The 22,633-nt window shown below is 40.2% G+C and overlaps 1 protein-coding gene across 3 annotated transcripts in view; it reads left to right on the forward strand.

The window, feature by feature from the left end:
• Positions 1–17,714, forward strand: part of SERTAD2 (SERTA domain containing 2) — a 138,294-nt gene extending 120,580 nt beyond the window's left edge. For all 3 annotated transcript variants that reach the window (XM_063316809.1, XM_063316801.1, XM_063316793.1), the window contains one exon: positions 10,587–17,714. In XM_063316809.1, coding sequence (XP_063172879.1) covers positions 10,591–11,550 — 960 coding nt within the window. In that variant the 5' untranslated portion in view covers positions 10,587–10,590 and the 3' untranslated portion in view covers positions 11,551–17,714. The remainder of the gene's footprint in view (positions 1–10,586) is intronic.
• The last annotated feature ends 4,919 nt before the right edge of the window (positions 17,715–22,633 follow it).

Raw genomic sequence — 22,633 nt, forward strand, 5'->3', positions numbered from 1 at the left:
GAATTTTCTGTGTTTGTGTGTTGTTGTTGTTGTTTTTCCTTTTGCACCTTTTTGAGCCTTAGTACCTGTTTCCAATGTTGGTCAACGTGAGGAGGTAGTACTTCTGGTTACAATCCTATATTCACCTACCTGGGATTAGGTCCCATTTAATGTAATGGGACTTATTTCTACATAGACATATGTAGATTGTAAAGAAGTGTTTTGGGGAGTAGATACTGGATTCAACACTTACTGGATTATTTATTGCCTTGTGCATAGCTGGCTGCAAACTAAAGCCTGCTCCAACTGGTGCCCTCGAGGTGTGTTGCAAACTGAATAGGAATGCTTTGTTGTTTTGACTGAGATTTAGTGAGCTTTGTTTTTAGAAATGTAAAAATGTGATATTTTTTCAATAGAATTAGGATTGTACTTTGTGAAGTAACTATTTGTACTGTCCTTTTTATTCAAATATCTGTAAGATACCAGTCAAGAAATAACAGGACAAGTTGTTGCTTCTAAACCATAGGTTGCACACAAATCCCTCTTTAAGATTTTTTTTCTTTTTCTTTCTAAGTGGACTTCTATTAAAGATTGTTACTCGTAATTTGCTAGAGTTACTGAAATATTTTCTTGTTTTAATAGTGCAGAATTACACCTGAGGATTTAATCTGACTGCATTTCATATATTTTAAGAATCTAATGACTATCATGCATTTTGGAAATCCCTTGCCCAAACTTGATAGGGTAGTTTTATATTATGAACTCTGTGGAACTTTAAAGGGGTCAATTCATCAATCTAACATTTTCTGGAAACATTTCTAAATAATGTGGGACATATATAAAATCAAGCTAGGAAAACTTGTTGTTTGTTCGTTTAGTCGCTTCCGACCCTTCGTGACTTCATGGACCAGCCCACGCCAGAACTTCCTGTCGGTTGTCAACACCCCCAGCTCCCCCAGGGACGAGTCCGTCACCTCTAGAATATCATCCATCCATCTTGCCCTTGGTCGGCCCCTCTTCCTTTTGCCCTCCACTCTCCCTAGCATCAGCATCTTCTCCAGGGTGTCCTGTCTTCTCATTATGTGGCCAAAGTATTTCAGTTTTGCCTTTAATATCATTCCCTCAAGTGAGCAGTCTGGCTTTATTTCCTGGAGGATGGACTGGTTGGATCTTCTTGCAGTCCAAGGCACTCTCAGAACTTTCCTCCAACACCACAGTCCAAAAGGATCTCTCTTCCTTCTCTTAGAAAAACTAGTACATTAGAAAACAATTCTTCAAGAAAGCAAAACCTGGGGGTTTCATTGAACATTGACCCAATGTTAGAAGTGATACCAGATCAAATAAAAATTACTCCCACCGCATTGGCCAAGCCAGGTGTCTCATTCAAAATTCAAAACTGGCTGCGTGTGCCCTGTGAATGTGCTAGTATCAGAAACTGAGCTACGTACCTGGCTCTACCTGGCACTTTTAATAACTCGCTTTCCCTGGGTTGTTAAAGTGAAGGAACTGGCTGGCTAGCCTCGGAGAAAGGCTGTAGGAGGGAGTTGCTGTAAAATTGTTTTCTCTTTTCTCAGACATCGAAACAGAAGAGACAGCTACCCAGCAAGCTAAGAGTTTACTTTGTTGCAGAGGGCAAGTCCAGAGAAAAAAGTTGGACTTGGAAAGGAAGAACAGTCTTGCGGAAATGCTACAATAAAAAAGGGCCTTAATAGAAGCAGGAAGTCAGAAAGGGGTTGAAAAATGATTATGCCACTTCCTGCTCAGCCAGTCAAGGAGAAGATGGCAGGAATGTGGTGGATGAAACAGAAAGCAGTTCGTTTGGCCTCATGTGGATAAAGGCGGGCAGTTAAAAAAAGAAACTGGCAAAATATTCAGCTTCTCCTTGCTGGAGACTGATCAGAATTTAATTCTTGACCATGTGGTTCACATAGGGTGGACCAGTTTATATTTCACTTTAAATTCCCAAAGTGGAGAATCTACAAATATTTGTTTGCATCTTCTTCCCAGCAAACTTTGGGAAATCCATCCCTAGCACAACTTAACACTTCTCTGGACCATGTCTGAAAGCACTCCTATCAAATGGTGCAATCCAGCACAAGCATGGCTCTGCATTCTCCTTTCTTTTGTCCCTCAGACCTCTTCCCTGATGATGAATCTTGAAAGCTTGAAACAGTTTGGCTTCATGAAGACTTCAGATGTTCAGATAGTTTTATTTTAAAACCCCAGGAAGTCTTGAATGGCCTGTTTCAGATGTCCAGTTTTCCATTTGCTAATAAGCACTACATGCTGCTCCTTAATCTTCCTCTTGTTGTAAAACTTCCTCACTGCTTGTGTTACAGTTAAATCTGTTAGTTGTTGCATCCAAAGTGGGAACTGGTATAATGATCTGTTTACTAGTCAGAATCTTAAACCTTCAAATTGTGGTTTAAGATCCAGATAAAAATATTAAGGTGTCTTCAATATCTCTGGATATTGAATCCTTGTCCCCCACGTGCCATATCTGAATGTAAAGTTAGGAAGTAAGCCAGCTCCGTTGCTCCTTCCCAGCTGCTAAACCGTGGCTTAGCATGCTGGGAAAGGTAGGCCACTAACTGTGCACCTTTTGTTCTCCCTCTGCGGAATATTTCTTGCTGAGGTTTGCTGCTCTACCCACACCCTCCATTCCAGTTGAAATAAGGCAAAATGTATCTAACTGTCAGAAGGTTTTCACTTGCTTACAGATCCTATTTCCTCTCTGTCAAGGACGTTGTACTAATAGGGGATTTCTCATGCAGTTGTGTTCACAAATGGACCATCTACTCTGGATTTAGCTTTACTGTAGAAGAAGCATTTTTTTAAAAAACCCTCATTGTGTAGAAGTTGCCATCTAACATGTTAAAAATCAGCTTTTCATGCAGTTCAGTATTTATAAATATTTACACTTTCTCCATAAATATTTTTGGGGCCTCATGAGATTATGCTGCATTCACTCCATTATGAATGTAGTATCACTTTACTCAAGACTAGCTCATTTGGTCTTTATTTTTAGCAAATTTCATTGAAACCTTTTAATGGTTCTGCTCCATGGAGGAGTACTTCTTAGATTCCTTTTCTTCTTTCACAGCCCTCAGTGTACATCTCAAATTAACCCTGTAGTGTTTGGAAGGGGTCTCAACAGCTGGCTACACCTGACAACCCTTATCTGGGCTTGGAAGCTAATCAGGGTCAGATCTGGTTAGTTCTTAAATAGGAGGCTATCGGAATTCCAGGAATATAGACTAGATTGGGAAGTTTAAAAAACAGAACAAAACACACCTTGTTGCCAAGAAAACTACTGTACATGGATAGTCCATCTAGTCACTCTGGAGCTACTCTGGAGACATACCACAGGGAGAGGAAGGAACAGTTTCCCTATATGACAATAGGAATAACACAAACTTGGATAAAAGAATTTTCAACGAACTTGAATAGAGTCACAGCTTTTAAAATCAGGATATGATATAGCATAGGAAACAGAAGGAGTTCTGCTGTTCAAAGAAAATGAAATGGAGAAATCCCTTAAGACAGGCCCAGAGCTTTGGGATTTGGGATAGTTCTTTGGGTACCTGCCATTGAAAAGGAATGTAAAGGAATATTTTGGCTAAAAGATAATTAGGCATGCTTTGACTAATTTCCCAAAAGGGCCCTCTGCAAAGGGGACAATTCAGAGGAGCGTTAATTAAGATCTCCCTGTATTTCGTGTTTTCTGGATACTTCCATATCTTATTTCTATATAATTCTATAAGCAACAGTTGGAGTGCGGTGGGTGGTCTGTATATCAGGAAGCGTGGTACTTTTTTGAGTGGGTTACATTCCACAGTTCTGGGTTCTGCACTTTTCATGTCCCACTTAAAAACCAGATCATTTAAAAATTAGGACAGACCTGCCATTATAGAGTTGTGCATATTGGAAGTGCAATCATATGGCATTAGAGTATGTACTTTAATAACTATTTGGAAACCATTTGGTTTTATAAAGCGGTTATTTTTCTAATGACAAAAGAAACAACCTACGTAATCTGATGTAAATGTGAATAATCAGAGCAATATCTAAGGTGAGCTCACAGAAACTGACTGCCTCCAGTTGTTCCATATTGTGGCTCTTGAAAATGCTTCATAGGGGTTTGGGGAGCAGCTCTTGCATGGGGGGATTCTGTAAGAAAAGCTGGTGGTCCCCAGAATTTCAAAGGAGAGTTTTTTGTGAGAGCGATCGTGGGAGCAAGAAGTCAGCTTGTGTAAACGGCCTTCCACCAGCATATATTCAGGGTCACTCACAAAATTTAGTGGTGGTGTACCTTTGTACCATAATGAAGAAATACAAGTTGTTGTTGTCGTCATCAAGCATTTAAATTCGCATCAGAATGTTTTAAAAATTTCCTGCCAAGCTGTCCATTTTTTATTTCAGTACAATGCTTATAAAATAACAAGATCAGGATCCTTTCTCAGCATCTGCATGCTTTGTGTTTTTTGCTGTCGGTACACCCATTTGAAGCCAAAGGAAGAAGTGTGCCACTGGGGGGAGGGAGCATCCCTTGCTATTAGAACAAGGAAGGAAGGAATAAATCATACATTTAGAGGCCACTGTTAAATCTGCCACATTTTGATTCACCATAAAGGCAGGAAAGAAGTGTGGGATTTAAAAAAAAAAAGCCAGGCACATTCCATGACATCATTAGCTGTAGCAGTCTTCAGAACGTCTTTGCATTAACACTCCAGATTTCTTCTATTTTTCTCTAAATGGAAAGATGTAAGCCTCATCCTAATCACGCATGCTATAAAGTATGTTCCCATGAATTCAGTAAAACTCATAAGTATACTTAGAGTTGCAGTTTTCTTGTTCTTAATATAGTTCACAGCAGCCTTTTCCTTCCTGTAGAGAATTTGTCTGAAGGTTTATAGTTATTGCCATTTTGTGCGTTAATTGTAGTAGAATGTAGAATACAGCAAAGGGAATATGGTTTGAAAAGTAGTTACTAATTGCATCTGAAGCAGTGGACACGAGCCCACAAATATGTATGCCATAATAAATTTGTTGGGCGTTAGGGTGCCACAGTGCCCTTTGTTTCTCCTAATTAGAAAATACTTAAGGATATATATGGTCTTCTGAGAATAAAAGGTCACAGTAATGATTTTTCATACATTAAGCTTCTAATTATGATGTAGTTGCTGTAGTTTGAACTTTTAATTCATCTCTTGACTTTCCCGACCCAGGTCCTGTGTATAGGCCAGTCAACTCCATGAAGTGGCCCTTATGCCATGATAAATAGATCAGTCTTTAATTCAGTATGTTACAAGAGAAGACTTTACAGTATTTTTGATACAGTGTCCCTATCTACAGATCTTCCGAAGATATTATTCCTTTATTTAAAACATCTGCCTTTAAATCTGAGTATTTCTTCCCTCCATCTTTTGCCTCAGGGAAGATTAAACAAACCAACAAGGACAATTGCAAAATTGAGAATAAACCCACTTCTCTCCCCAGGTAGTACATTAACGTGTTTAGGAGAATGTGTGGCATATTCAGAGATTTAACTCCAAAGTTTCAACAATTCAATTTTGGAATTACTGATACTTAACGAAATAAGTAAAGCCATGTGATAGTTGTGTATTCTTGCTTGGATACTGAGATACTGAGATAAAAGGCAAAAAGATGCATACATATAAACCTTATGTGATGCCCACAAAGAGTGGGGTTGGTTGGAAATGTGCCAGAAAGATCCATCCAGGTTTCCCATCAAGCTCAGCATAGAATCTTGCATCAATATATTTTCTCAAGGCATATTTTTACTTTCTGACTTATACATGCTTTAGCCAAAGTTCAGATGCAAGGAACTTATACTAAGCTGTCAAAAAAATGAACAAACAAAAAAGCCATGCCTCCTTCCTATAACTGTCTCGCTGAAAGTTTCCCTGAGTTGCCTCCTTAGGGCCCCCACCAAGCTGTCAGTGGAGGGACTTCACCAGGCATTATCCCATACTGGTTCTCATGGTCTTCTGATGCCTACAAAGTTTCAAGTCCTTTTCCCCCTCACAGGCTATTTTTCAGGCTCGGCTTTCCCCCTGGCCCCTCTTTCTCCTCAGAGATGCCTTTTTTCTCCTGCTCTTCACTTCTTTCCCCCAAAACTATTCTTGGACATTAGGAGGAACAAACATTGGAATCAGACATTTTTTGGCTATTGGCACAGCCATTCACTGGATTTTACAACCACTAAAAGTCCACCATTACATGCATTTAGAGTTGTATGTACAACAGGGAAGTAGATACCGTCTCCTCCAGCATCGTCTCTCCCGCAGGTGATTGATATGTGGTCCAAACGCTACACCATAATTGTCAGATGTGGCTCTGCCTTGCTCAGAAGCCTCAGGGGAGGGGCAGGAGAAAATCCTTACAGACAAACAATGATTAAGCCTGTAAATGCCCCCAGAACCAGATTCTCCACAGGGATACAAGAAAGGGCCTTCTCAGTGATCATGACTGAATTACAAAATTAATTGTCCCATGAGGTTGAGTTGCTCCCCCTCCATGTTTCACTAGTTGATGAAAAACATTTTTATTCTGACAGACTGTCAATTTACCAAATTCTGTGTCAGTTGTTTTTGCTATTTGGCTGACCCTGTTTTTAAAATCATACTGCTATGTTTATACCATCCTGATTAACTATGATCCTGTGCAGAGATAGGGAGGAAATTATAAGTAAACCCTTGCCCACTTTTAAAAATAAGAAAGTACCCCTATTTTACAACCATCCCAATTTCTTGTCCAGCTAAGGTGGATTTCAACTGAGGGTCCATAGAAATCTGGCATCTTATCTTTGCTTACCCTATTAACCCCTTGTAAAACCATGGCATTTCTAATGGTGCGGGACGGGAAGACAACTTCATGCATTTTACTCTCTCCAAGAATAAATGCAAGCTTTGCAAAAAGCAGTGGCAAAATAGCTCCAGGGTTAAAGCATGGTCCTGATGTGGAATATTTAGGAAACAAACAAACAAAGGAAGCATTAATTGAATACTTGGGAAAAGAAAAGGAAAGCATCAATTTGGGTATAACAAGTATTTATTATTGTTGAAATTGTGGTTCATTCTGTGATCTAAATAAGAATTTGAGTTTTGGGTAAGCAGCAGGAAATTGTGGGACTCAAAAGATTATCTGTACCACCATGCTAAATATACCCTGATGCCTTATTTATTATCCCCCCCATTTATTTACCCAAAGTACTGCTTGTTCAGGAGAGCTATGATATTTTTCAAGCCTATCAAATAATGCAGTCGCTTCTTGGGATTATATCCCACCTTCTGGGAGATCAAGGACACTTCCTTCTCCAATTCTTCATTGCAACAACAACAACCTTGTGAGTTAGTTTGGGCTGAATTAGAGTGAGCTCAAGGCTCTGTAAAATGACACACACAGACCTTCCCCCCCTTTTTAATGAAACAAGAAGTAAAGTTCCTATTTTTTATAGCGAACTAAGTTCTTCCTAGAATGGGATGGCAGAAATTCCAATCATTGACTTAGTGAGATCTTAGTACCAAAGACACATACCAGTTTCATCCAACATCCTGTAACTGATCATGGCAGGTTCTGATTTGTTCAAGTACAATAGGAATTCATAATGTAGATCAATTCCACCCTGAAGTACTTAGGGCACAACTAACCCCAGAAGAAATTGGAGTATCCTTTCTAATGTTTGAAAGTTAGTTATGGCTGAATGCTGTTCTAGTCTAAAATGTCCTAGGTTTATAAAATAGATTCTTGGTTCTCTATCCTGTGAAGCTTGTTACTACTCTACTGAGTGAAGAGTGGATGAGCAAGGCAATAAAAATCTATAACTGACAATGTTATTGATTTCTAGATATATAATGATTGTAGGGATAATATGTTGTATGAATTCACTTAAACGTTAAAGTTAGAATCTGAGAACTTGTTTTTTCGTATACCGTAAGAGCAGTAGACTGATATGCTCAAGACCTAGAGCCTTTTCTGTGGTGGCCCCACATCTTTGGAATGGTTATTATTTAATTTGTTGTTTTAATTGCATTGACTCAGCGTTTTGCATTTTTAATTTACGACTGCTTTGTAAGAGTTTTTAAAGAAGCCTATAGACATTCTCAACAAAGTTAATAGTAGTGCTAACAATATTACAATTGAGCTACAATATCCTTGTTATTTCTCCCTTTACTTGCAGCACACATTTTGTATTTCTTATAAGCTACCACGTTAGCATTTTCATAATTATTTTCATTTTTATTCTACGTGCGTGTGTGTGCAGATGAAGGAATGCTTTGTGCGTGCTTGTATTTTCTGCTTTGGAATAATTCCAAAGAGAACTTTTACAGCTGCAGTTCCAAGGTTGAGGTACCTTATACAGTTGAGATAGTTTTTAAAAAACTTTACAGCCCAGGGGTTCTAGCTGTGATAGTCAGAGCTTAAGAAACATTCCACCACATATGAAGTAGGCAGCTGTATTTGAGATAGAAAGCAACTCAGGGTTCAGCTAGGCGGGTAGGCAAGTAACTCAGAATCATGTGTGCCTTTTAAGTTGTTAGGTATGTGCATGTGTGTTACAAACCTGAGGCTTCAAACTTAAGCCTACTGTTAAGCACCTGCTGATTATGGGTGTTGTGGAACGAAGCAGGTAGAGGGCACCTGCTTGCCTGTCCCTGCTGTAAGCTTTTAAGAGGCTGCAGCATGGTTCCTCAAGAGCAGAATCCTCCTTTGTGTGCCATATGCAAAAGAACATGAACAATCTAAAATCCCCAAGTAATTCCTAGGATTGTAACCTGCATGTCCATTTATACTTTAGAATTCAGTGATGTGTGTTCACATGGATTGTTTTTGAGGTGCCTGTTGTTTCAGAGGGCATCTTTGCCAGTTTCCCCATTATTTCACTTCTTCAGTCATGGGCTGGGGAGGAACATGGGAACTCCTTCAGTCTCATGGGACAGTGATAGGCAGCTTTAGCAGAACCAGGTTGTAGTCAGGCTAGAAAAAGAAAACGCCATTCCATAACCATCGCATAGAGATCCCAGCTGTCTTAATAGAAAGCAGGTTCAGCCCAGCATTCTCTCTGTAACCCTCAGAGCTGGACATTCCTTCAGTTTGTACAAACATTTGTTAAAGACCAATGGGAGAAATAAGGGAATGGACCAGGCCCAGAACCTTAAGGGCTATTTTACATTTGCACTGTAGCTGGTTCTGACATGTGGCCATAATGTGAAAGGCATTTCCTGCTTTTGCTCTCATGTGACATCCAAGGAAATCACCAGTTCAGATGGACTCACACATTCATTCATTCATTCAATACACCACCCATCTCACTATAAAAGTGAGTCTGGGTGGCTTAAAAATAAAAATTTGAAATTGAAGATTTGAATTTCTTGCACTTGCCTGTTCTTATGAGGGTCACAGGAGCGTGACCTTCTATCAATCAGCAATTATTTATTACTATATTGGCATCGCTAATAAAATAGTTGTAGTGTCACTGGATTATATTTAGTGACCTCCTGGGTGGGTGTGTCTTTCTACTTTTTCCTTGGAGGTAATTTATTGGGAGTGGGGATGCACTAAGGAAGGAGAAGCTAAAGCAAGCAGGGAGGGGGTTGAGAAGGAGCCCTACAGCCATAAGTAGCCCTTGAAAGCATTGGTTGTCACCTCAAAAACTTGTTGCTAAATGGTTAATTTAATGTTTAATGTTACTTAATTTAAATTGGACAATTATTAACGTGATTATGAAGTAATCTTAATAGGAAATAATTTTTTGTCGTGGCCCTATCTGTGGTTTTGAAGTGCAGCCTCCAATACATCATTCAAAAGCCAAGTATAGACCATAATTTAAACAAAAAATAATGCATCTCTGCACTAGAGCCCAAAAAATGGTGCAGCTATACATTGTGTTTTTCTTTGACATCCCATTTACATCTTCTGCTCCCTGTGCCTCTCATCTATTCCTGTTTGTCCCTGCCTGGTAGGCTTTCAGGAAAAAGACCTACTGCTTCTGCTAAATTGTTTGGTGGCAAAGGGCTTCTGAAACGCAGTGGTGAGTTGCCCATCCCTGGTCCACATGATCATGGTTTATGTGCTACAAGTTAGAAAAAGAGTCTCTTGGATTCACATTCTCTTGCTTCTGCTCCTAATGAATTGGTACATAAAGTCCTAGGATTGGTCTGATAACCAGAGTGCAGGGTTACTTCTCTATTAATTCCTTACTGTGATGCTTTTGCATCTATCTCTATCATCGGTCAGCTTTTCTGAGATTACAATCTCAGTTCAGTCTGATGTCCAGTTCACTCTTTGGTTGCAATTTGCAGGTAGATTAAATAGGTGACGACTTTTTTAAAAAGGCAAGAAAAACAGATCTACGATACTTGGGTTTGCTTGCTTTGTGTCTTTTCAAGATGTCTGTAAACCAGCCTTCCTCAGCCTGGTTCTCTCCAATATGTTGGGACTGCAGCTCCTAGTGAAAAATATCCAAACACATCTCAAGGGCTTCAGGTTGGAGACGGCTGAGCTAGAGCGGCTACAATATTGGTGGGAGTAATAGTGGGACATGAAGGCTATCCTAGTCAATATTTCTCTTCTTCTGTTTTCAGATATATGTTGGGTAAAGGAGGAAAACGGAAGTTTGATGAGCATGAAGATGGGCTGGAAGGCAAAGTGGTGTCTCCTACCGACGGTCCATCTAAGGTGTCTTACACCTTACAGCGCCAGACTATCTTCAACATTTCCCTTATGAAACTTTATAACCACAGGCCATTAACAGAGCCAAGCCTGCAAAAGACTGTTTTAATTAACAACATGTTGAGGCGGATCCAGGAGGAACTCAAACAGGAAGGCAGCTTGAGGCCTATGTTCATCACCCCATCGCAGCCTACAGATCCTCTTGGAGACAACTTTCGAGAAGCTCAGCCTGCCTTTAGCCATCTGGCCTCTCCGCCAGTCCACCCCACTGACTTAGCAAGCCCTACACCACTGGAGTCCTGCCTCACCCCTGCCTCTCTGCTTGAGGATGACACTTTTTGCACTTCCCAGACTATCTCGCTAGATGGTCCTCCAAAATTACCACCTCCAACGATCCAACCAGTAAAGGACAGTTTCTCTTCAGCCTTGGATGAAATTGAGGAGCTCTGTCCAACACCTACCTCCGCTGAGGCAGTAGTAGCTACAGCAGCAGCAGATACAACTGCGCCAGATAACTCTAAGGAGAACTCCAGTGAATCCAGCATTCAAAAGCCTGAGGGTATACAGGAGAACAGAATGAGTGAGCCTAAACTCATAGACTCGTTACCTGGCAATTTTGAGATCACAACTTCTACAGGTTTTCTTACAGACTTGACCCTGGATGATATTCTCTTTGCAGACATTGATACGTCTATGTATGATTTTGACCCTTGCACATCCTCTACAGGGGCTGCCTCAAAAATGGCTCCTGTCTCCGCAGATGACCTCCTCAAAACTCTGGCACCCTACAGTACCCAGCCAGTAACCCCCAACCAGCCTTTCAAAATGGACCTTACAGAACTGGATCACATTATGGAGGTGCTTGTTGGGTCATAGAGCGACAGCGACTTTTTAAATGCACCAGTATAAACCCTTGGTAGTATTTTCACAAGGCCCCCTCTCCTTTCAAACCTACCAAGAAACACATTCAGACACACACATATATGCACGCACGCAAATACACACACCACTGTGCATGCGTCTTTGCTTGTCTTTTTTTTTTTAAGGATCATACTTGTTTTTGCTTCAAGCAGAGTTGGAGTGCCTTCATTCATGTATGACCACTTTTAATGTATTTCTGAAAGTGGTTCCTCAAGGGAGACCTGAAATCCTGATATAGGAAGAAAATGCATATTGTAAAACATAAATATGTTTGACAAAAAAAAAATGTAAAAGCTAAGCACAAGGATTATGTTGGGAAAAAGCTGTAAATTGCATGTGCATATTTGTCTATTTTTTCTATAAGTTTTATTGCAAGAGGTTAAAATATTATTTAGATAATTGCAGTACCTTTTTGGCATTTTAGCCCTGTCTAGGTTGACTTAGCAATTCAGCCTTTTTAGAGGTATTAATGATTCCTCTTTAAATGTTGCATTTACATGGCTCTTTAGAAACTGCTACCCAAATTTATTTTATATTTTTGTATAGATTCTGCAATTTATGATATTGGGTTTTTTTCTTAGAAAAAGAAAAAGAAACAAAACAAAATGCTGTTTATACTCACATGCACACAAAAAGGAAATAGCTATTTTGGTAGGATTTGCTCACCCCGTTCCTGCATATACCTTCTGATGTACAAGAACTGCTTGTAGTTTTATACAGACTTGTAGTGTTTTATATGCATATAATGGTGCAAAGAAAACTTTGGATCAAATCAGTCTGCAGCTGGCCTCCCTGAATCCAGACACCCGTGCTTGAAGGAAAAGACCAAGGGCTCTTCCCCTGAAAGTTTCACAGATATTTACTCCCTGCTGCCTACTACTGTGATTAACAAAAACCTTAGAGCCATGTATATTCCAACACTGATGTCAAACGGTTGGCAGGAAATAGCTGTGAAACTTTATTCTGATGAAACTCCCTTGTTCTCCCTTCCCTCACTCCAAAAGGATCAATAATTTAAAATATATATATATATATCCTCAAACCAAGCTCTTCTTAAAAATTGCAAGACAGATTCCATCTTTAGTTTGACAGAGTAGAGTGTCCTTAAGTCCGTTGAGCTCAGCCTTCTCCTGTTTGCAGCTTTCCTGGTGAGAAACCTGTGCTCCTGGGAAGATCTTCCTTTTTGGCGAGCACCGTTGACAAAGTGCCCCGTTCAGATTCAGGCAGTAGGAATCGGCGGGCTTTGGAGTACTTTACTCTGCCTTGTAGTATTACCATAGTGTCGGCATCTAGTTTTAGAACATCACAATTTAGGCAGTTAATCAGTTTTAAGGGGAAGCACACTGTGGCTGTAGCAGTTTGGGGCAGGTTGTTTTGTTTGATTGTTTTGGATTTTTATTTTGTTTAAAGCTTGAAAGTAAGTTGCATTGAGATCAGTGGCAATTCCTTCCAAGAAACTGAATTTAGGATCAGGGTGAAAAAGGCCCTTTGTCTCTCTGACAGTGTAATTCTAATGTACCTTATTTCTTCTAATCATTCTTATGATTATTCTTGCCCTTTGCTTGGAACATTAATATTCTTATTCACTGTGTTGGCAAGTGCTGAAAAAAAAAGGCAACTTCAGTATTACTGCAGTGAAATCATCTCTTATCAGCACTGGATGGACTCACTCAAGTATCCATTGCTCTTAAAACTGGAGCTGGTTGTGCTTTGAACACTTGGTATCTTTTCTGGGGTTGGTCTCTTGATTCAACTCTGTTCCTTGCTTTATACTTTATATGGCCTGTTTGACAATGTATTGAAACTGCATCCTTCTGTGCATGTTTCCTCCCCACTTAAGTCTTCTCATTTCTGCACCTGTTGCAATTTTTCTCTCTCTGTTCATTGTGATGTACATTTGTGTTAAAGAAAACTTGCAATGTTATCATGCCTGTTGCCGAGATTGCTATGGCATATTAATTTTAAATGGTACTTAATTGAGTGCAGGTTACAAACTATACTGTTGATATGCATATGGCTTCTTTAGGAATAACTTTTATATTTATTTAAGAAATTTTAAATTATGTTTTATGTAATTTGGCAATATTCAGTTGGTTCTGCTCACTTCTTATCATGGATTTTTAAAAATTGGGTCTTGTCTGCCTTTAAGAAGGCAGCTTTATAAACTGGCACTTTAGAACAGGCCATATCTATTTATTTAAAATGCATGTAATTTATTATATGTAATGCACACAGTTTTCAATTCCTGTCCAAACTATCTGTGTAATTAGAGTCCTGCGTGCCTGCACTAAGTATACTATGCCAAATTATCAACTAAACCCTAATAAGTTAATCAGATTTTGCTATCTTGAAAAGTCTATCTCACTCAAATAACAGTGTGGTCATAAAATAAATTTGAAGTTGCTTGTCTTTATAAGCAAGCATATTTTTGCCAATTATTGGTGTTGTGGGGAGGGAAAAAAAAGAGCTGGCACATTCAGAACTTTTAACTAGAAGCTATGTCAACCTATTTAGATTGCAAAATGCCCTGAACAAGGGCCTGTTCTCTGTTGTTGGTCTGGTAATCACTAGGAATATGGCTGGTACTGTATAAAGTAATACAGTTTCATTAGGACTTTGTGGGTCTGAGAAGATTAGGTCTTCCAAATCTGAGCTGCAGAAAACTAAAAGACCACTAAATTGTAGCAAAGAGATTCGAAAACCTATCTTTGTTTCCACCTCTTGGTTTTCCAGATCTTTGCAGAACCAGATATGGTAGCCAGATGTGGTAGAGAAGATGAAATAAAATGCTTCCTGATGTAATAGGGTAATCTTGGGTGCAGGTATCTGCAATGCTAGAAAGCACTCAATTTAGTTTTAATCAGCTAATCAGGATGGCAGCATCCCAAGCCTTTGCTGGAACAGTCTTAGGTTTAGATTAAAATTAAGAAATGTCAAGGAAAAAATGTAAACAAACGAGATTTACCATTGTCAAAAAACTGATTTTACATGTAATCCAGAAACAATACTCTCCTCTTTGGAGGAGCTTATGGATTATATAAACAAGAACCACATGTTGGGCAGGAGTTCAAATTAACACCATTTTAGAGAGGAACAGTAGATTTGTTTTTCAAATGCTAACCTTGCTGTACAAAGCAAAGCCATTTGAAACTCTGAGCAGAAATCAGTCCTGGTTTAAACCTTCTGTGAGGCAAGTGGGTGCGATTATGGCAGATAGTACATCTGCCCTATAGAATTAGACACCCAAATGGTGTGTGCCTCACAGAAATACCAACTGAAATAGTTTGTCTTTATAATATAACCTCTTCTCTTAAAGGATCAGAACTTACCGGGCTACGGTTCCTCTTTTCCCCACCCCCCAAATTCCACCTTGAATGTTGGGGACATTTTTAATGACACCTACGTGCAATGAAGTGGCAAGAAGAGAGCAGAATTAAAAAGAGCTGTTTGAATTTGAAGTGATTTTTCCATTTTGTTTTTCATAAGTTATTTATTCCATTTTATTTTTCTTTTGTAAATATATTTATTTTATTGTGAAGCTAACAACATCTGGATTGTAACATGTACAGAATGTATGGTAGGAATGTATTCTCTTGTAGGAATGTGAAATCCATACAAGAGGGAGCTGAAAGTTAGATTTGGAGATTATTATCTGGGTTCTGTTCAGAATACATGTCATTCACCAGATCTCTCTCCCGCCTCTCCTGCTTTTCTCTACTGAGAGTCACTCTCATTCTATAGAACATGCAAATACACACACACACACACACACACTTACTCCTGAATAAGCATGTGCAGAATTTCAGTCTTAAAGGCCTAAAGTGATATATTCTCACTCTGGTAGCTGGAACTGAATGGGGATGTGTTAGCGTGGTATAGCCTAAGTATGTTTGCTGATGAACAAAGGAAGAGCATTTAAGATTTCTCTCCCTTCAAGTTGCACAGAAGCAGCATGCACCACAAGTTTCATCCGAGAGAGACTGGACAGAGCAAGCTGGCTTCTTGCAATGGAAGATGATGTAGGGTGAAAGCCGCTTTCCTACCAAACAGTTCAATTGCTTTGGCAACCTGAGCTTCACACCACAGCAATTTATTTTTCCCCCCGAGTTTTAGTTTGGAACTGCTACTGCTTAAAACTAGGAAATTAATGGGGAGGGGGAGCTCAAATCCATTATCCAACCTAAGTTTACCCTTTACTTTACACACAAGTGTGCCTTTTTTTCTGCAGTGTGTGTAAAGTGGTATAACACAACCTGTTTCAAAAATGCATGTTTACACCTTGTCACCGCTTCCTTTCAAATGGTTAGGCATAACTAGCTGTTTAAGAAGCACTGTTGAGAGTGACCTGTCATTGATCAGATATGGCAGATGTACAGTGCGTTGTATATTAATGCGTGCATCCACTGGCATGTCCTTATGAGACTTCTCAGGTCCGGACAAAAAGCAATGCAGAAGCCAGTAGTAGGAGAGGGAACATGGGGCATTCCATGACCAAGCTGATTTTTAGGTCTGAGTGTAGATGGCAGTGTATCACAGAGTTTGCAATAACTCCTTGCCTGCTAGCTGCTATGTAGCTTGCAGATTAACTGCCCTAGACTTATGTTTTATGAAACTGAACAAGGAAGCCTCTAGGAGCAACATGGTAGAAGTTAATATGGAACAAAATCTATGGAAGAATATGATCATCCTATCAGAAAACAATTCAAAGCATTTGCATTCACATTTCTGTTGGGTTTTGCAACTATGAATGCAGATTAAGTGACCAAAATGTAGATTTATCAGTGCAAATGTTTGTACGAAATTTCCAAGGATTAATAAGGACATACCTCATAGTAGGTGTAAGCCATACTGAAAAGCTAACATGTTCTGTGGGAGACTTTACATATTGGTTTCAAAGACAGGCCCTTGTTTCCACTTTTTAAGACAGTTCATCAGCCCAGAGGCAAAATCTGATCTAACTATAACCCCCACCCTTCCTAGGGAAGTATTTCTAGAGAAGAGCAAACAGATCTTAAGACCCTCAGTAAAATGCTGTGGTTTGAAGCATTCTGTGGGGGAAGCTGTTCTAGTCTCTTGGGTTGGAGGGAACATCTGATAGGCTGTGTGAACTCTGACTCCAAGCCCCAAATTCACATCTCCCACCCTTCCTCAGAACCTCATCTGTGCTGGGCAGCGAGGTGAAGGTCTAGCCTGAATCTGGCTCCACAGAGCAGATGCGTAAGCAGGCAGCGTTTAGGCTTCTCGGACACAGAACTGTGGGCACTCTGTGGGCAGTGCCAAGGACATGGTGCCATGAAGCTCCTCTCCCTCTCAGACAGTTACCTGCAGGAGAGAGACTTCCCACATGGAAACTGTTGCCACCAACATTACTCTTCCCTGCTAGTTGATCTGCTTTGCAGTGAGAGACAGAATTAAGACTACCTTTTCAGAGAGGCCAGGATGAGAATAAATTGTACCATGTGATTTTTTTCCCCTTAATGTCTTGTAGAACCTGACTTGTGAATCTAAAGTTTACAGTTGAATAACAGCCATGAGCAAATGGACACGCACCCTCCTGAGAAGTGGCTCTTTGGATCTAGAATGTAATTGTGATTGTTAAAAATGAAAATCCAGGACCTTGCTTTTATTAATATGCTTATAACATGGCTGAACTTTTATTTTGGGAACTTCCGCTCATTTTATAATCTTTTTTTTTCAATGTTAAAAATAATTCTAATCCAATTTTGGATCTTGTTTTCATTTTTTTTTAAAGACAAAACCTTGTAGATGCTTAACATTGTAATCCACACAAGGGTCTCTTAAAGCAGAGATTTCAGGGGAGGGGGAAGAGAGAAGGTGTAAAAATGAGGATACATTTGGTGCATGGTTGTTTTAAAACAAGGCTTGTTTTGTCCCAAATGCTGGTATTTTCTCCCTCTGCCCCCACTCCCATCCCGCAACAGACCTTAGAGCTGTGCCTTTTCTATGCAATATTACAGACATATACATCTGAAACCAGATTACTGTATTCACTTGTAGGTATGGGCTGTAATAATAATTAAAAAATGGGCAAATTACATGGAAATGAGCAGTCTTACTTTTGTAGTTTTATATTATACAATAAACAATTTAAAAAGAAACCCAGCTGTCTTGGTTCTGTTTTTTAATAGGAGTCATCAGGGAGACTCCAGACTGCACACAATAGAAGAAAGAGTGAGTGAAAGTGAAGGGCGAGATTTATGGATTTGGGGGAAGAGGGAATAGACCCAGCCACATTTGCTGCATTTTCTTTTCAATCTGGGAAAGGGAAAAAATCATGCTCTTGTGTTGGTATTCAAAGACAATACTGTATATATTCAACTGTTGATGGTGTCTGAACACAGAGAAGTTGAAAGGTAAATTGTGCCTATTCATCCTATAGTAACTACAATATCCACATCTATTTGAACTTACATGCAAAGCATCTTCAGAACTCTGCCAGAATTAAATTACGCAAAGAAATGACTATGGATATGATGTTTATCAATGTATGAGAACAGAAGAAGCTGTAGAAGTCATACTACAGCCACGGGGCTTTTAAGCCAGGACGATTGGGAACATGTACTGTCAAATACAGTACCTATATTTGGAAAATTAACTATAAAGCTATCCTTGCTAGCTATGTGTTAAGCAATTGGATGCACTGGAAAAACAGTAAAACTCAAATCATTCCTAGATGCATGGTGGTTTTGTTTGTTTGTTTACCATATAAATTTTTTTAAAAGGGCAAAGGAAAACAGGTCATTCTACATGTTATCCAGGATACCAGATCTGTTGTGGTATAGAAATTATTCCTTTTAGGATGTAATTTTAAGCACGTTTACGAGGGAGAACACGTGTGGGCTTACTTTAAGTAAATGCACCTAGGATTGCACTGTTTCAGGTGAAACTTGCATTTCTATACCAATCTGTTACACCTAAGAGAGATTTCTGTGAAAGATGCAGACTTTCTTCCTTAACGGTCTTACTTTTCATGTACCGTGAATATAATTGCTCCTAAATGCCTGGCACTTGGGCTGACTAGGTAACTCTTCATGCAAAAAATTTGCTCAGAAAAAGACGTTCTCAGATTCTGTTTCTAATCCCTATGAAATGCCAAAGATCCACTAGCAAAGGGTCTATATGCACAACCTTGTCTCTCAGGCACTGTTTTGTATCTTAACCTGCCATTCCTTTCCATGTGAGACTAACATTCTTTACAGACCTAAACAGCACCATACAACAGAAAACTGTAGAGTAAGTGAGAGGATTCCTATCACTCTAGATCACTGTTCCTTGACCTTGGCAAATTTAAGATATGTGGACTTCAGCTCCCAGAATTCCCCAGCCAGCCAGATGTGTGGAGTTGAAGTCCACATATCGTAAATTTGCCAAGGTCGAGAAACACTGACCAGATCATCTCTCCAGGGTGAGGGATCATGTGCAGATGGGGCAGACACACCACTGTCCAGTTCCAGTTGAATTTATTTCTTGATACCTATGGGATATAGTTTCTGCTCCTGAGACCATTTAATCATAGTTTATCAGGACAAACTAGAAATGACCAATCCAGCAAGGTGATAGTTTAATCTACTATGGCTATTTTTTGAAACTTCTTGCTCCTTGTCCATCAACTAACCTGCTCAGTGTGGTCTTTTTAGAGGAATTAAGGAAGAAGAGGGAAATAAGAAGCCTCCCCCCCACTCCGCAAAGGCAAATAGTTCTCATTGCCATCCTAAACTACCCAAAAATCTCAAAATAGGCTGAATTCATACTGCTGAAATGTGGGCATTTTGCAAACTTTTCCTGGAGGCCCCAAATTGAGTGCTGAAGAGCCACAGGTCACTCCTGGTTCTTTATTTCCTTCTGCACAATTGTTAAGACGTTTCCCTTTCTAAGTCTGTTAAATGAGCATTTCATGGAATGATCATTGGACTGTTTGGTGAGATTTTCCTTCAGTCCCAAGTTATGTTAATATTTAGAAAGTTCAGGGAATCTAAATTAAACTTAGATTCAGTCACCTTCCCATGCAATAACTTGCACCACCGGTCTAGCAGAGAATAAGATGAGGCAAAGGAAAGAGGGCTTCTGAAGTAGGTGAAACAATTCAAAACCTTATAGAGGTCTACTAAATTTGTGGCAATTCCTTTCCTGAGTAACCCTAGGAGAGGCCTTTGTGGGGAAACCTCTGTGGACTTCCTAACACTGTTTATCTTTAGATCCAACATACTCAATGTAAGAAAACCTAAAACAAACATATCAGAGCTGTGATTATGGAGAGAGAGGCACTGTTTATGACTGTGCAGACTGAAGTGTGGTTTCCAGCCACAAGTCACCGAGGCTGGAAAATCCACCTGCATCCATTTGATCTCTTAATACTGTACCTGTACTGTACTGTACTGTAGAACCTTATCTTAACTCACTGTCCCTAGATATTTAGGACAACCTGGAATCCTGCTCCCACCCTCTGTTCAAACTTCTGAATTTGTGGCTGTTCTGGTCCAGAATCTGCCTCTTTGTGTCCACAAGCAACACAAGTGGATCGATTTACACACTCCTCATATATATATTCTCTCTCTCTCTCTCCCTCTCTCTCTCTCACACACACAGAAAGAGAGAGAGAGGGGGAGAGAGAGAATGTTTTTGCCTGAGACAAGAATTATTTTAGGAAAAGATTTCTCCACAGAGTGAGCCAACAGTACAATTTACAAGTTATGGCAGGTGAAGGCCATTTCCCCATGGCTGCCTTAAAGCACGATAAACTCTTCCTTGTGTCAGCAAAAAAGTTACCCACATAAATTTGGTTGTCTGGATCGCTCATGTTGGGAGTGATTCTGTGCCAAATTGTGTTTTCCTGATTTGTGGGTGTGCCAATATACCTTGCTTTACCACGCCTCTCTTCTGCTGCCGTCACCCTTCTCCTTCAGCAACTTCAGCTGCGAGCAGGAACTATGCATAAACACTGCAACAAGGAAAAGCAGGGCTCCCGTGTCCACTTCGATGCCATTTCCAATTCACCTTTGTGCCACTTCATCTTTGTGCCAGTCCACTTCTCTTCCGGATTCCTTTCACCTCTTCCCCGTTTTCGTTTTAGAAGCACCTGGTAGTTTATGTGGGCCAAAATATTTGAACACTCAACTGGAAGGCCCAATCGCCAATACTGGGTTAAGAAAGCCCCTGACCTGGGTCAGTCTCAGTGCCCAGACAGTCCTCTCTCCTTGTGCAGGTCTTGGCTTTACACTTGATTGCTTCATGAACACCTCCTGTTTCTAGAGTGGGTGGCTGTGATTGTAGATTGTGTGGGTAGAAGGAGAGAGCCAGAGAAAGAGAAATGGATTGGGAGAAATAACAGAGCTTCTGGGCAGGTAAATGTATTGATTTTAAAAGGGGTGGCAGGGATATCCTGAAGCCCAGTCCTAAGTTAGAGGGCAAAGACCAACAGAGAAATGGAGGCAGCAGATGCCGATTGGGGACTAAAAGTTGTATGATCACACTTGGGATATGCTATGGCTATGGCTAACATCCAGAAGCAGGCCACCTGATTACTTCACTGCTGAGGCTGTTAAGTAGCATGGCTATTGCATAGCTTATTGTTCTGGGGCTTAATTAATTAATGATTTAATTAATGTGTTTAAGCACAGAACCTCTTAATTCAGAATATGAAGTGATGACTGAAGACTGGTTTAATTCTGGGCTGGGACCTAGATAAGGCCGGGGCCTGTGATCAAGAGGGACATCTACATGCTGGAGCCTTTTGGTGCTGATTTGCTCTGAGAGGGAAACATGTTCATTATACTGTATACTGGCCATGCCTCATTGAAAAGACAGCTTCTGCTTGGGAAGTTATAACCATAAGGCCAAATTAGCAAGATTATGTGATGCACAAATAGACCTCTCATCTCTTTGAGTTCCCCAAAGAGAATCATGGAATTTAAAAGTTACTTCTCAGAGAAAAAGCAGATACAGACTTTTCAAATAGAATCAGTAAGATAGTTTCTGAAGTTTGTGCAAATTGGGTCTGCAGTCCTGAGGAATAGTGTTCACCCTTTCCTCCACCCCATTTTCTCAGTGAAGATTCTTCCCCTTCTTGGCTCTTCTACACAGAGATGTTGCAGTTGGAATCCTTCTTGGGTGGCTCTTTCCTGTGTCTCAGGCACTCCTCCAACAGGTGACTTTCTCCTTTGCTCAGTAGGCTGTTGGATCCCAATGTTCATTTAGGACTGGTTTCCTTTCCTCTTGCTTTAGCACTGGGGCTTCCAAAATGGCATCCAGCAGGGCACCAAAGTATCCATAGTCATTTTCCTGGGTTTCCCCCAGGCTCCTTGCCCCATCTGATGGTGATGGTGGTGGTGGTGGTGGTGATGATGATATGCTGCAAAGCAGAGCCCTAGTTTCCAAACACTCTTTCTAGCAATGCCTCTAGAATCCAAATGGGTTCCACAAGTGTTCTTAGGAAGCATAAATGATGGCTGGCCACAGCCCAGGGTTTTATTTGCAAGTGGGCCAGTTGCCCAGGAAAGAAGTCACATGGAGTATTCTACAGCAGGGGAGGCTACAGAGGGGGCAGGTAGCATTCGGATAAGTTGATACATAGAAACTGGTTATGACTTCCATGGAAGCGATGGAATTTATGAATGGCCATTCCAGTAGCCATTTGGTGAGAGTGAAAAAGGGTTCTCAAAATTCTAAACATGTCCACAAAAACAGCTGGAAAGGCCTGCTTTATTAAGGAGATCAGAGAGCCATCGTTTATTTTAGCATGACAGCAATTGAGAGTACCCCCTTTCCTGTAACTTGCCCAAGTCTAAAGACACTTCATTTCCCCATCTCCCTCACATAGGCCAGCCTGGCTGGGAAGGGTGGGAACAAAAGTGCCCAAGTTCTTCATTCCCAATATAAGGGTAGATGCTTTTGTTTTAAACTTTTTTTTAGATTTTTTAAATACTGCCTTTATTATTTTTTATAAATAACTGAAGGCGGCAAACATATCTAATACTCCTTCCTCCTCCTCTTTTCCCCACAACAGCACCCCTGTGAGGTG

Source organism: Candoia aspera, chromosome 1 (genome assembly GCF_035149785.1).
Source record: "Candoia aspera isolate rCanAsp1 chromosome 1, rCanAsp1.hap2, whole genome shotgun sequence".
Taxonomy (NCBI): domain Eukaryota; kingdom Metazoa; phylum Chordata; class Lepidosauria; order Squamata; family Boidae; genus Candoia; species Candoia aspera.